The sequence below is a fragment of the Chelon labrosus genome (genome assembly GCF_963514085.1).
Source record: "Chelon labrosus genome assembly, chromosome: 4".
Lineage (NCBI taxonomy): Eukaryota > Metazoa > Chordata > Actinopteri > Mugiliformes > Mugilidae > Chelon > Chelon labrosus.
The window spans coordinates 8751598-8767916 of NC_140340.1; the positions used below are offsets into that span (position 1 = coordinate 8751598).

General features: G+C 39.1%; 1 protein-coding gene across 1 annotated transcript in view; it reads right to left on the minus strand.

The window, feature by feature from the left end:
• LOC311486527 (guanine nucleotide-binding protein G(i) subunit alpha-2) overlaps positions 1 to 12452 on the minus strand; it is a 49777-nt gene extending 37325 nt beyond the window's left edge. The window contains exons 1-2 of the mRNA XM_084542400.1: positions 12301 to 12452; positions 11602 to 11770 (exon numbers count right to left, since the gene is read on the minus strand). Coding sequence (XP_084398526.1) covers positions 11602 to 11719 — 118 coding nt within the window. The 5' untranslated portion in view covers positions 11720 to 11770; positions 12301 to 12452. The remainder of the gene's footprint in view (positions 1 to 11601; positions 11771 to 12300) is intronic.
• Positions 12453 to 16319: the final 3867 nt, after the last annotated feature.

A 16319-nucleotide genomic window follows, 5' to 3' on the forward strand; every position in this document is an offset into this window, starting at 1 on the left:
TAGGAAATAGCTGATAATTAAGAACCCAGTATTATTATTATTACGTGAATATGTGCCTGGTGTTATTAGTTGTACGCCAAATTGTTCACCACTTACCTTAGTCTGGGTTTCTTGTGTAATGTTCCATAAACAAACATTCAGACCACATGCTTTAAATAGATACACCAGCAACTGTTCCATTAGTGTAATGTCTCCACATGCAGAGTCTTTGTGGGGACGAGATGCAGCAACATGCTTTGACATGCAAGACTCATAAATCATCATTCCAAACAGACTCGATGTGTCACAGCCAGGGAGAATATAATCTTAAAGGCTAAGCCACTGAGCAGTGAACGGTTCTATTGTTTCTGTCCTGTGCTCACGATTATAATATTAGGTTGAATACTAGTTCTAGTGGCGTATTTGCTTCCCAAATTACACACCAGCACAGAAAACGCTCTCCAGGACACACGCATACACACAACTTGTAATTACAAGTGGCACAGCCCAACTTGTGCTGCCAGAGATTTTTCTTTAAAAGTTAGAGAGCCTGGTATGGAGTCTCACTCACATTTCTCAACTGTGCCCTGCTGCTTTAAGAGGGGTGGAAAACATAACAACACACCAAAGTACAAACATATTTTATGGCCCCTCCACACTCTTTCCAAAAATCTCTTTTACTGTAAATAGAGGGGTGTGTTCAGTCTAATGTTGATGACTGAACATTGTGTGTAAAAGATGAGTTACAGCAGTCCCCAAGTATCACAGCTGACGCTGAAAATCTCCACACACACCATGCTATTGGCCAATTAAGGGGTGTGTAAAACATATGTCACTGCCGCTTGCATTGTGTAATTTACACATTGGCAAATGATTACAGTCAGTGGAGAGAGTGTCTGAAAAAAAGAAGGGGTGGCTGCTTTTCGTCTTCATAGTTCAGCCCATAGTTAGGAAAGAAAAAAATAAAATAGAACACAGGAAACTCTTCACTGTTACTTGGTTAAGCCTCAGCAACAGACAGTCATGCCTATACACTGTAGACTAGGCAGCCCACACAGGATGGGTGTGCTAGTTTCCTCAACCAGTCAAACAAAAGGCGCTCATCTACTTCTCTCTTACTTGAAGGAGGAAGTGACAGATGGGGGGGTGGGGGGTGGGGGTAGAGGGCTGAAGCAGGAAATGACATCAACTGCATCCGCAACACAGTTTTTAACCGTGATCAAAAATGGCAAAGGAAATAGAGGGGGGGGAGAGACAGGGCAACCAAAAGCAAAAGGGAAAATGACAGTTGGGGGCAGAAAATTCAATCATGAAAATGAGCTTAACGTTATGGCCTCGACTTCTTCTCAAAACCGCTTATATAGCCACACAGAGGCATAATTAGAAGAGCAGGTGAAAGCTCCGATTGATATTGGAAGATGGACACAGTGTTTTTGATGTCAAGGAAAAATCTCATTTTCTTCAGACATTTATTCTAAAATCAATTTCACAAAACCAGCTCGAGGCTTTTGGTTGCATTAATATTGCTGAACTGATTCTGCTGTAAATGTGACAGGAGCTAACAACCGCCTGGTCCGGAGAGGGTATGACTGTGTTAGAGGTTATAGCTACTGGTAGGTTTGTAACAGTACACTGCTTCTGATTAATACATCCATTATATATATTATATTTAAAAAAAAAAAAAAAAAGAACATGACAGTCGCTACCAGATGCTCATGTGGGCAATATTTTTAAGCTGACGCAGAGTAATTGTCTCTTCCTATTGCTATTTCACAAATCCAAACCACAGAAATGTAGCCACATTATGGGTTAATTTCAGTGACCTAATAAGTGTCTGCCGCTAACCGCATGCAGGCAGAGTTTTAGGCAGAACCATGTAAGACTTTTCATGACGTACTCATTGTTGTACATCACTATGGAGACCCTATGTTAACTGTGATAAAACAAATCCTCCTAAAATTATCCACTTATCCACAGTTTAGTTTCGTCATTCTGAACATTTAGCTTATGTTTGACAGAAAGTATAATTGGAGAATACACATTCAATTACAGACCAATGTTGAGAATAAACCAGATATTCTGGTGACTTGTATTTGTTCAGCTGACAGAAATAACAGTGCCATAAATTGACCTTTCAGTTACAGTCTCGACAGTTCAGCTGTCACAACATTATCACTGGACCCCCTGGGGGGAAAAACACAACCCTCGCCCAGTGTGACATCTAAACTATACCTACCATCTATCACCCTCACATTGGCCCCTGTTGCTACGGTTATGTTAGGCACCTCACTTGATGCACTTTTCACCAAAGACCAATCAGAAGAACCAACAGTAGCTGAAAGCCTGTGACATTACAGATAAAGTGAGGAGGTAAAACCATCATGCGATACTGGAAAACTCTACAGAATTTAAGCAGCACAGAGATTAGTTTTCAGTTTCAATGTGTACTTCTGACAACTCCTCTGTCCTCTGCTGTCTGGTTTCTGACAACCTCACTACATCACCATTTTACTTCACAGAAACACTGACACTCAGTACAAAAAAAAAAACAGAGATATGGTCACACCAATTGTTGGTGACATTTTGAAGATTACATCTCTGGTGCAGCTAATATTCTCCATAGCTTGAAACAGTCCCCATGTTTTTTCTTCCAACACTTTTTTGCTTGTCCTCTGCCACTTGGAACACAATTACACTAAATGAGAGATGAAGAGGTCTGGAGGATAAAACCATGAGTGCACTGTGAACAAGCGCAGCGGTGATATTTGTGGTTGAGTGAAGCCGCCATGATGATCACACAGACATGCTTGAGCTTCCACTTGGTTGCATGTGAATTACGGCCCACCCTCTGACTTGTTCTCTCGTGAGATGTTCCACAATGATTTTGTCCCACACTAAATTCAGACGTCTTCTCTGTTCATCCCATCTCACCACAAATCCAAGACAATTAGGAAACAATTTTCCTTCTTTCAAGTTTCAAGTTCGACATTTGGCTGTTTAATTGACCTTTAGCTGTTCCAACATATATAAGCTCAGAGTGCAGGCTAGCCCCTGGGGGCTCCAGACTTTCCAGTGCAGAAAAATGACAGGATAACCCTATGTAGAAAGGAACTGAAGTGAGCTCATTTCCTATAATGGAAAAAAAAAGGAAATGGATTGTGGGAGGGAAGAGAAGCAATAATGGTTTACTCAATGTGCGCTTAATGGCATCGTCAGACAAAGAAAGCCCCGACCCCCGGTTACCGGTTGCCCAAAGGCACTTGAAAATGTAAGCAACATAAAGAGGGGAACTTTGACATTTCTGGTGTGGCTATGGGGAGGGGTCATGAACTTAGAGAGTTAATTGTGTTTTTTTCAGGTCCCTAACAAAATAAACAGAATCACAGGGAGTACCGTCATGGATGTCAGTCAGGGTTTGGGTGGAAAATGGATGGTTGTTTTGGAAAAAAGTAGCTGAACAGTTGCATAAAACCTTCCCATAATGCAACAGATAGAACAAACAGTAACTTCACTCAAGATGTCAATTATAATGTTTTCGTATTTGGTGTACCATTCATAAGCTTACAGTACTGCCTGAGCCAAGACTCAGTTTCTCTAACAGAGGTAGTAAAAATTTCCTCCATGTTTTTCAAACAGCAAAGCTTTCAGTTGTTATCCCATAAAAATAAAAAAATTTTGAGTTAGCCAAAAAAAAAAAAATCCCCCGTATACTTTAGAGTTGATAATTCCATCAATAAATACAACCTCAGCTGAGTTACTGTAAGTCAAGAAAAACAGTTCCAGTACCACTTCAACATTTTCACCTCCATGTTTGACTGTACCCTGAGTGCAGCCCAGTTTGAGTTCCTTCTATTGGCTTTCTCCACACATACTTTCCACCACTAGATATACATACTTGCTCTTCCACACATCAAATGTTCTGTTAACTAAGTTGTATAATACTGTTGCTGGTTTTTCTGAGCTCACAATAATGTGGTCTACTCTGGCTGCCGGTCTTCCTGGGTTAGCCTGTGCACCTTCAGTTATAAGTCACAAGTCAAGTCATCCATTTTTTTGACATTTTACCATATTACTCAACTGTTGAGGATGAAACCTTATGATTAGAATTGTGTCCTGCGTGCAAACAACTAATGCTTGACCGTTTCTCTGAGCTCGCTTCACTTGTCTTTTCAATTTTAGAATTTCTTTTTACCAAGCAGTTGGAAGGTTTACAGTGGGTTTATACAGTTTACCACCCTTTAGTTCAGAGCACAAGGCAGAATATCAGGTTTAGCTCATCACTTCAACGGTGGACATGTTCCAAACAAGTCCATCAGTCGCGACTTGTTCAAATACTCTTTGTTCCTTTTTGTTTTTTAGGTTAAAAACATGCCATTTTTCTTTTTCACATACTGTGTATATATTAGTTTGATTTTGGCTATACTAGGTGTGTTTTTCTACTGCTCAGATTAAAGCTCATAGAAGTTTAGGTGTTCAAATACTAGTATTAATTAAATCAAATAAAATTTTGTTTGCTGATGATCATGAACAGGTCATTTCAAATTTTTCCCTTCCCCTTAGTGGTCAAGCAGATAAATGTTGTTTCAAGTATCCAGGTTTTGTTTGTTCGTAGTTCTAACAATTGAAAACATCTAAATTACTGATCAGCAGCACGTTTATCCTCAAACAGTGTTTGCACTGTTGACACCAACAACCATTTCAGGCATTTTTGTCTCTGGTAAAATAAACTGGACTGAGAGGTGTGCTGATTGAATGGTCAGCCTAAATGACAACATTTAGTTGTCCTTTGGACACTTTAAACTTCAAAAAGCAAAATTCATTCACCTTCATTGTAGTCTCACCTACCGACTGTAATTGCATGACTATATATCTTTCGATTAAAATGTCTGTTTTATTTGTTAACCGATGGTTTGAAAAAAAAAAAAAAAAAAAAAAACAACATCTGCAGATGATGTATTTGTACATTATTTATTGTAGCTGTTGTGCTTCTCAGTTGGGGAACTGTTGCAAAATGTTGAATTCCTGTGGCTGTCTGCAGGCCTACATGTTGCAGTATCTACTTCCCTCTCCTGCACAATCTGTCTGAGGAAGCCAGTGCACAGAATATTAGACATGTGATCTGGTTATGTGTCTTCACACCATGTGGTGCCCAGAACTAAGGCAAATCTAGAGGGATAGACTAAAAACAAAACAGTTGCTACTTAAACACACAGACACAAAAAGTCCCCATGCTGCCTTCCTTTCCACACTAAAATATTGACCTCTGTATTACTGTGATGTTTTGATAAATAGTCAGAAATGGTGCAAGGATAAAGCAAAGACATGAGGTGTAGACAGAGGTATAGACTGAGGTAGTGGTGGAGGATTTTCTAAGCTATCAGTGGAGGATAGTGTAGCCTGGTCCCTGTGGACCTGCACTGAGACACACAGTCTGCAGGAGCAGGCTTTATCTTCAGAGCTCCCTGTAATTGCAGGATATTCAGCCTCTTCACATACACATTCAGAGATCTGCCATCCAGTGCGTCATATGTCTTAACTGGGCAGCACTATGGAGCAGACTGTTAAGTAAACAAGGTCATGTCACCCAAAAACATAGAGCAGTAGCTCATTTCATATAGCTCACAGTACTGGCACATTTCTCTGTTGCAATACAGCTGACAGGAAGAGGATGTTCTGATGAGATTTTTCAGAGAGCTGTGAAAGTGTAATGTGCTGTCAGAGGAACCACTGTGAAGATCTGTTTACTCCCATGGATCAGGTCAGTGTGACTCAATTTCGCCAAGGAAACTCAGGTCTCTATAATGAGTCAACTGTAATTACACCTGACACCCACTAAAGCTCTTGCCACTGACTTTAATAAGAGGGAGGTGCTCAGTGTCTGTGCAGTGCTGACCACATGGGCTGACCAGCAGTAGAACGTGTCACCTTGTGCAGTCATGACTATCTACAGTAAATAGGGATGGCACTGAAGACTCAGGTTTGGGCTACAATGTGGTGCTAAAACTTAACTCTTGAATTCAGCACAAAATTCTCTAATATAAAAGCTCCTTCTGTGAGCTTTAAAGGTTTTGAACATGCTGCAGTATTTTTTCATAATTACTCAAACGCACTGATCACTAACTAACAAAAAAGTGATAATGTGGTCAGATCAGATCAGCGAGAGGCTACCTGTCTCTGCTTTCACGAATAGTAGCCTCGCTCTATGATCACCAACGTGCCTGCATTGCCAAGCTTCGAGAAAGTTAAAGTATCTTCAAGAATGAACTGTCTTAGATCTAGTAAAATCTTCATTCCTCTCATTGCAAAAGGGAATAACATATGAACATTACATTTAATTCCCAAAAGGGAAAATGTAAGAAGATGTGTGTGTATATAAAAGCTTATATTTGATTGTACACTTTACAGTATTACAGTATACACAGCTAAATAGATTTCTCATTTCCTTAATGTTCTTTAAAGTGAAATGAAAGATATTGGTTTAAAAGCAGAAAAACATGAGCTTTGATCATTTCCATACCAGAAGGTTATCTGATGAGCTCTGTGGTCAAATCTCGGCGCAGGTGATGCGACACCAACTGTAAGACCAGATAAACACGTCCAGGAAAATCTATTTGTGACTTGAAGGAGAGAATCTAATTTCAAACATCTTTATGGCCATCATACTAATCAGTCTGGCATACAACACACCTAAAATGGCTCCATATTCAAGTTTAGCCCTGCAGTGACACACCTAAACACACCTAAACCCAGCATTTGAATGAAATATGCAAATTTAAGTGTTTTCCTAACTGTCAGAACAGATCACACCGTGCAGAATAAAACTTAGATTAATATTATTTAATATTGTTAAAGCTCATGAAAATGACTAATGTGCAAATGAGCAATATACTGCAGTAAGAGAGAGAATAAATTAATTCATCTTGGCTCAGTTCCATTAAATGATCCCAGCAAACCAACATAATACGAGTACCCATTACGTGGAATGCGGTCGTCATTAATATTATTAATTACACCCATGCTTTTCCAATTATGAAAATATCAAAATGTGTAAAGACGAACATCCGTTAGCATTTGTTTAAAACCTATAAATGCACCACAATTACGTTGGCAAACTCTTTTTAGGTATCGGTCACAGTTAAGGTAATACATTTTAATAGCAGCGTGACGCTTACGGTTAGCATAGTTTGTTTTGTTCAGGCTTGACACACAAAATAAAGTGTTAACAGTTATGATAACAGTGCTGTTGATCAAAGTATTATTTGCAAGTAAGAAGTGGTATTTGCCGGTTGATCACGAGTGACAAGCTGTTTATGCCAGTGTATTAGCACAGGTGTTAAAGCCAACAGCGTTCAAAGGAAGTCAAGTGCAGACTAATGAGCAACAGTCCTCACTGACACGACATAGTCTAAACCAAAAAAGAGGAAGAGTAAATGGCCGGTCTCATATCATGTGCTTTCTTCTTTGTTTTTGTGGCTAAATAAATGTGTTCGACCACAGTGCAGAAAACTTTTATTTTCTGAACTGTGGTCAATATTCAGAAACTTAGCCTGTAGTCGCTGACTGCAAATCTTTTATGTTATGTGGCTGTCGCATTTATTTTAGGATTTCCCATTTGATAGTTTGATCATGAATAAAAACCAGCAGCGGGTCAAAGTGTACATCAGCCTTACTTTGTTACATGTGACAATGTTGTTGTGACGAGGAGCCATGTGTCGGAATTCGTGCCAAGGAACGAGGAACGATCGTTAACCGAGTCTGTAATGTGAGTTGCAGCCCATGCCTTAAATACTGTTCCGTAAAGCAACATGCCTGATACAGTCCTCAGTGGAAATGAATGATGCTGCCATCAGTATTCAAGACCAGATTGTTTCTCTTCTAACAGCACGGTTTCTAACCCCATTTTGATTTATTTATCACTTCTATTCTGTCAAGCTGTGTATGGGGGGGAGATAGGGTGTAAAAGAGTGTGCTGTACACATATGGAAGATATTTTTAGTACAGTGTCTATATGTTTGTGTTAGATTCCTCTCCTCGGTGCCCACAGGCTGCATGCATGCATGCATTAAGTATGCCAATGTATTTACATAACAGCACTGCCTGTCGAGCCTCTGAGCAAATGTGTTTATGTACAATTAAGATTATTAAAACTGAAGCGCGTGTGTGTGTGTGTGTATATATATATATATATTTAAATGTAAAGTTAATCATGTGGAGTTATTTCTTACTTCCATGCTGCTGTCTCACCGTTTAAACAGAACACACTGCCAAGAGGAACTTTTCATTTGTGCTGAGCTTAAAAAAAAGGTTAGTATGCCAAAGAATGGGGGAAAATTAACTGAGGTGATCAGCAACATTTTTGCTGAGAACGAGGCGGAGATTAAATGTCAATCAAAGACCAGAATCAGCGGGGAAGCCAGCGAGTGAGTGCTTCCTGTTAATGAAGGCTTAAGCCTCAACGGCATGAAGTCCTCTCTCCGCTACATTAACTAATGGCTCTCTCTGGGAACACGACAAAACAATCTAACACGGCCTCCTTTTTGGAAGAGCATAATTAGAGATAGCGGTTACCATGGAAATGTCTAATTGCATTTGTCTGCTTACACCAGGTAAGATACACTTTAGTGAAAACATTTTGATTAGGCTTTTTGTGAGCAGACTTCCTTTGCTTGTTGCACGGAGGCAGTGATTCAGAGTCGATTCAAAAAGAGATTCATCATTTCCGTCTTCAGGCTGCAAGCAGAAACGAGGCTCATCCTTGAACCTAAACTCAGCTCATCTCAAGAGCCTCTGGAGTTTGCTCAAGCTACAGAGGAGGCAGTGAGACCTTTCACAGACACTCCAACAGATATTATTGTAATAGAGTGATAAAAAGCAACCTGAAAGTGTGATGTGACACCTTTAGAAAGACATCACACCTCTGTCTCACATCTGTCTACTCAACAGACACACGATTATTACAGTTACAAAAGCATGCTGCAACAATGCATCCTTTAGTCAATGAAATACTCCAAGAAAGATTTAAGCTTAAGTCCGTTAATATGATCACAAGAAACAAGTGGACACTGTATGAGCACAAAAACACTACCACACAGAGTTTTGTTCATTTACGCTTCAGACACTTGGAACGTAAATTTCACTTTTTCTGGAAAAAAACAAACACTTCTCTGCAACACATTCCAGGTTTATGCCTTCACATGCTGCGACATGTTTTCCAAAATGCTCAGGCGACAGCAACAGACAACAGTGTTTGAATGACGCAGTCTTTAGGCGCAGATTCATGAACCCTCGGCTCAGATTCAGACCTCTCCTATAATTCCTCTCAACCCTCAACACACTCCACCAGATGGTAATTACTGATATGAAACCTGCTGTACAGAGCACAGTATGTAATTAGCCTTCCAACCAGGGGCACGACTTAAAAACCAGCCGTGTCTCTTCAAAGATGCAGGAGAGAAAAAAAAAACCCCCAAGAAACAGAACATTCGTCGAAGGGATGACAAATTAACGTTGCAATTCAGTGATTCTGTGATCAACAAACTGTTAAAATGCACTAGATGTATCAAGCACACTAAATAGATTATTTCAGATTGCAATAATCTTTAGGAAAAGGAACGTTTGAGAGTGGTGCAAAATTGAACTGGATAAAAAATACACTCACTTCCCAATTCATTAGGTAAACCATTGAAAACGAGTGCATTCTACTGTAACAGTCCTGCACTTAATCCCCTTTCATGACTGTTATAATATTCAGTTCATGCATGAAACAGCATTAGAAAGGTGGTAATTCAACTGTATGATAAATGTGGAGCATGTAATTTATTGTGCCGTTAAACTGTATTGAATTAAAACGAAAGTGTTTCTGTGTTAGTCTTGCTGAATGACTAAAATGGGGTTGTCAAAATAATAGAAACATGCGTCAGTTCAGCACAGTACCAGTCAATAGTTGTACAAACCACCGCCTCCAGTATGAGAACACAGTTGAATGAACAGCTCACATTTATTTTAAACAAAAGCTGAATACTATAAACTTCATGAAGATAAAATGCATTTGTTTTCACTAGTGTTACCCAATGAATTGGCAAAGTGAGTGTATGTTACACTTGTCAAGTAGTGACATTTATCACTGGGTAACTGCACCAAACAGGGCATCCTCGAAGAAACGTTGCTGGAAGTGTATCACTGGCACAATCATATATTAGTAGAGTGATTTTAGTCTAAGAACAATATCAGGTGTAAATCTGAGCATGGTGCCTTCAGCTGAGGATACAACTGGAGTCATATCTGTACACATTCATGCCCCATGTGAGCAGCCATTACAAAACTGCTACTTCCTCCTGCTTCCTGCCTCTCTGGGCTTCCTGCTAAGTAAGGTTTTAAGAATATGTGGTACAGGCGGGTAGCTGAAGATGGCACAGGTGTAGGAAGTAAAAGGCAAGGATTACGCATGGGTAACAATAATATATAATGACTAAAGCACTGAAGTCTTCATGCCTTAAGTGGGAAAGTTGGGTTTTTATGACTGATAAAAAAAAGATAATTGTGGTGTTTTTCTTTCTTTTCCAAGGGCTTAAAAAAAAAAAAGTATTGATAGTATTTATTTATAGTATTTAGATGAATGAGTGTATGCAATGAATGTAATGAGGCAAAAAATATGTAGTGATGCAGACCTAAGTGGGCTACACCCACAGATGTTCCTATTTGTTTTGGAACAAACATTAAGTTGGACCATCGGAAACTTCCAATGAGTACCTGAAGGCACCGCCAACCTCTACAGTGAAATTAAATAAAGTAAGGCTTTAGTTGTTAATATATCTTAAACGTTGGCAATCCACATAGGTTTCTGCAACCGTCTTAGTGTCCCATTGTTGTTTGACGAGTTAGACGTAAAGCTGTTTTTTTTTTGACCATCAAGATAAAAGATTCGACATGGGTAAACATGTCTGGCAGACGAGGGCTAAAACAACCATGGAGACATTTTAAAGCATGGGAGGAAAAAAAAAAAAATGGAAAAAAATTTATTAAGTCATCCTCTGAATCACTTGTTTTGTTGTATGTCAGCGCTGGGAACAAGGCAGGGCAGTGGAGCTTCAATCCAAACACCAGCCCCACTCATTATCAGCCACGTCTGACCTCTCCTGCTGAGAGGACACCATCCAAACTTTAGAGCCGACCATCACAACAGACAGTTGCTTGCCCTCAGCACATTGTGCAACTGTCAAGAGAAAAAAAAAAAAAAATAGCGCACTACTGGGTACTGTTTCCACTCCAAACTTTCCTCAGTAAAGCCCCTATGCTGGAGTCAAAGTACAGAAGGACGTGAACTTGGCAGAGGAAGTTTGCACACAAGCGTCTCTTGTGCCATTACTGCTGCCACGTTTGTGTCTTGAGGACTACAAAAAGTCGCTCGCGAGTGTGTTGCTAAGGTGTGTAGGTAGCATTAGCTGAAATCATAACGGACTTCACACTACGTTCCGCTACGTATTTGTCAAAGACCTCCTTCCGTGCAGTTGCATAATTCGCCTGCAGCCATTATCTTGGCACTTTTGCAACCCAACCCCCCCCCCCCCCCCGAGCCCCCCGCGCCCCCCTCCCGGGGTCAGTGTGTTGTGACAGACTACTCACCAAGCAGCAGCAGTTTCACTTCTCTCGCCGCCTTCTCTCCATCTTCTCTCAGGTTCTTGTCAATCATTTTAGACCTCTCGGCCGCGGCTTTATCTTCCTGACTAACCGTACAACCCATGGTTCCCAGTGCTCGCTTCAGGTCTGCTGTTTAGTGGGGGGGAAATATCACCTGAGAAAAATAAATTCAATTAACGGCTGAGTCCGAAACTCCCCCTTGGTTTTCTTTTTCTTTCTTTTTTTTTTTTTCTTTAACAGAAACAAGGGTTGAAGTTGAGCGAAGGCGACTTCCCCTTTTTTGGCGACAAAACGTCACAGAGTCGGTTCATCCGCGACAAGGAGTGAAAATCATAAGAAAAAAAAACAAAACACAGAACTGTTTCTTCAGGGAAGTCAACTGGGGTTTCTAGCTGGTGTACGGAATTCCCAAACACTCGTTGCTGGCCGTTAAAGTCAGTCGGTCAGCATTGGTTGCCTTCTTTATATTTTCTCCGAGTGAAGTTGTTCAGCAAAAACTTTTATTTTCGTTGACTTTTAGCTAGTTCCTACAAGCAGGTCATTACAGCAGGTTAAACATGCGAAAAATCAGCCACGAAGTTCAGCCAAAAAAAAAAAAAAAAAAAAAAAGTATTCCAGCTGTTGGAGAGAGAAAAAAAAACGGTCACAGAGATTTCTGCTGCCAGCTACCGGACACAAACTCACCACTTTTCAGATGATATTTATCTCGGCATAAATATATAGACTGGTTTAGTCCGCGCTGCCGCTGCGCATTCTTTGCCCCGCGTTGAGATTTATCACGTTTGAAGCCACACCCGGAGCCGCCGTGAAGTTCCCCTCCGCCCGACAAACAGCGAGACAGCGCCGTCACCTCCCCAACGCAACAGCAGAAGGAGCAGGGACAACCTTCTAAAGAAAACAACGCCCACTCCCAGTGCTTCATGGGAAATGTAGTCAATGTCGGAGAGGCCCGTTTCCTTTAAAAGCTGTAATGGTATTATGGTAAACTAAATACGAAAGTAAGTTTGAAAAAGGTTAACTGAAATAAAATTAAAAAAAGAAAGAAAATGCCCGTATAAAAAGTTGTATGTTATTTCATAAATAAATACACAAATAATAAGAAAACCATATATATATATATATATATATATATTATGAAAAACAAAAATGAAATTAAAAAAGTGCAAAGCAACTATGGAAACCACCTTAAAAACCACACAAAAAATAAATATAATAACTTAAGCCTTTATGTCTTTGTGCCTTAATTGCCTTTTTTTTATATAAATTATATATATTGTTTAAAAAATGTTGCAGCTAGCAGCAAGGATTATCATTAATTTTAAAAGTGATGGAAAATATTTAGAAGAATGAGTGTACATCAGTGTGTACAGTGAATGTACTGAGGTAAAAAAAAACAAAAGTAGTAGTGAAGACATAAGTAGCGTACAAATACCTGAGTCAAGTGGAAATTTGTACTAAAATGCGTTCAATTTCAGCAACAAAAACGTAACTTTACTTTAAAGGTTTAAGCTCATTATTTGTTTCAGTTTGTTTTTGAATAACTGAGGAAAATCTCCAATCAGTACGTGAAGGCGCCACCGGCTACTAGAATGAAATTAAATAAAATAAGGCTTTAGTTGTGATTATTTTAAATGTTACCATTTCATGCTGGTTTCCGCAGCTAGCTGATGGTGCCATTGTTGTTTGAAGTTTGTTAGACTTAAAGCCGTTTTTGGCCATAAAGATAAGCTCTGGCTGTATAAAATATCCAAACTAAGCCTCTTAATATACCCAATACCAATTAGATCAACAATAATTCAATCGTTTCTCCATAAAACCCTCACATCATGTTCCAGGACATTGATGGCAGGCACAACCTCCAGAGTACACTCTTACCACGGCTCTGTAGTGTCACCTTGTGGACTGTCTCTTTTTCTGCTCTACGCACTTGTTGGAGGATAGATGTCAGCTGTTTCATTAACATGAAACAAACATTCCATGCATTTGTTGAAAAGAAAAATCGAAAAATGACAAAGCCCAGTGGTTGATTTAAAGCTGTTGCTTAGTCGCTTAAAAAAATCAGTGATTCATAATTTCTTCTTCTTTTTTTTTGTCAGATGTACACTGACAGGCCCATCAGAAGCATTACTCCACTGCATTGACACTATAGCTATCATATTCCAAACGTCTTCATTTGATTTGATTTTAAATAAATAACTAGTTTTACAGTGCATTTTCATACATCTGATTACTACTATTTGGATGTTTTAGCCATGTAATAATTAATTGGAATACTTAATAATTTCCCATAACCTATGGATACTTCGACAGTTTATACACCATTTTAGCATTTTATCTATTACTCACTGTTACATTCCTTAAAGCATTACATTTTATCTACCTATCTGTTTTGACCATTTATCCATATTTAGCTTCATATTTTATCTGCTCCATTCAGCTCTCTATTTCTTACATTTAGGAATCTAATTTCAGGTATTTATTGTTTTTCACTTTTCTTTTTAAGTAAAAAAAAAAATATTTTAAAGAGGAATTACTGTTTTTTACAACCTGGACCTTATTTCTGGCATAAAATACGATCATTTACTCACCCATATAACTTTGGTGTCATTTGGAGTCGTTCGGACGATATTTAGATCCGAGTATATCCATATAGTGGGAGTAAATGGGGCACCGAAACGCAGCCTCTAAATAATGCATTATCTGACGCGAAACTCGTTCATATCACCAATATTTTGTTTTGATACGCTAGTGCTACTCCCCGTTGACTCGGTGCCCCAGTCACTCCCACTATATGGATATACGTGAATCTAAACATCGTCCAAACAACTCCAAATGACACCAAAGTTATATGGGTGAGTAAAGGTTCATATTTTATGCCAGAAATAAGGTCCAGGTTGTAAAAAACGATAGTTCCCCTTTAATTCTTGAAACAAATCCTTTTGTATACTGCTCAGAAACAGCAGACTTGCCACCTGGGCAATCACTAATCTATAGTGGACTGAAATATGCATCAAGTCAAGGAATATTAGCATTCAAGTTACATATGAATGATAATGTAGTCCAGTGACTGAAAAAAGTGTGCTAATGCATTTTGACAGTGGAGGAGAGAAAAAGTAGTTTCCTGATCATTACAACCCGAAAGACGTCAAAAGATCAACATCATTGTTACCCCATTATTTTTATTGCAACATTGTTTACAGTACAATAACTGCCAGCAACATATTAAAATATATAGAGATACAAGAAAATAGACATGAATCAAAGGACAAAAAGGTTTAAAAGCACTTTAAAAATGATTACACTGATATTTTTAATCGGACTAAAACTTTAATTGCTATTTACATTATACAAACTAGATTTGAATATAGAATATAAAGGGTATACATTTATATACAGTATTTATAAATGCTGGCCGATGTCAATATTTAATATGTTACTGTTCGATCACACACATGTGCGTTAATCACAGAAAGAGGGAGACTAGCAACACGGAGACCTAAGCAGAGGTCCTCAGAGATCATCTCTCTAACACAGCCACTAAAACAGAGTATCTCCTCATGTTTGCTTGTGTTTTTTTGCATGTTGTGAGGTTGTGTGTGAGTGTGCGTCTCCTTTAGAAACCCTTTATGTTATTTAAAACTCTTGGTCATACATACAGCCCAAAACTATGTTAAAAGAAGGATCAGGACCCTCAAACACTAAGATATGCCCCAGTGGCTTATTCAGATGATTCCTCTGCATACAGATACATAAAGACAACCAAATATCGAGATACAATGAAATAAAAAGGGATTAGGAGAGGTTCGTTGTGCGACAAACAGACAAAAGGACAATATTCAGTTACCCATACAGCACTTATGGAAGTCTGGCGTAAGAGAATTTATCATTAAAAATAATGAAACGCAGGCAGGAACACCAGCTCACTAACAAGTTAGTAGGTTACTGTCTGCCAAGAAGCAGCAAGGAAGTCGTCACCACAGATGATATACCAATGACTAGAAAAGACAGATGTAAGAAAAACACAATCATCTTGCATTTCGTCCACCGACGCGCTCGGATAAACACTGAACATGACATTTAAACCAGTTAATCTATCAATGGTAGAAAACAAACACTTGGGTTATACTTCTCGTCAGAGCGTAGGTTCAGGTTACACGACATGAATGCATATAGGTACTACATCTCAAATACAGTGGAGCCATGTTTTCTTCTTTTTTTTTTTGTTTAAAACAACACAGACACTTCAAAACCTCCGACAGTACATCCAGCTAATTAGTATCTAAGGAACAGACCAGAAATGATGATCACGGGGGGGGGGAAAGCTAACTTTAATGTAATTATTTCAAGTAACGTCTGACAAGCATCGATACGTTAGTACTGGAATTCATCAACTACATTAGATCGAGCGACTCAGCAAAGATCTCGTTTGAAAAAAAGAAAAAGAAAAGGGACGTGCCCTTTGAGTCACACCTATTGATTATACTTCACTTTACTAATGGCTACCAGAGGTTGTGCTTATCAAAGAAAAGTGCTATTGCTAACCGCGGATTTTTCTCAGATTGTTAAAGAGACGGAGATCCCACCGTCTGTCATTTCTGTTAGGGATCAGGCTTGTGCTGGACTCGGAAATATTTACAGACGCCGCACTGTTGCTAACCACTTCAGGAAGTGACCCTGTTGTTGTTGCTGTTGTTTTGGTTATC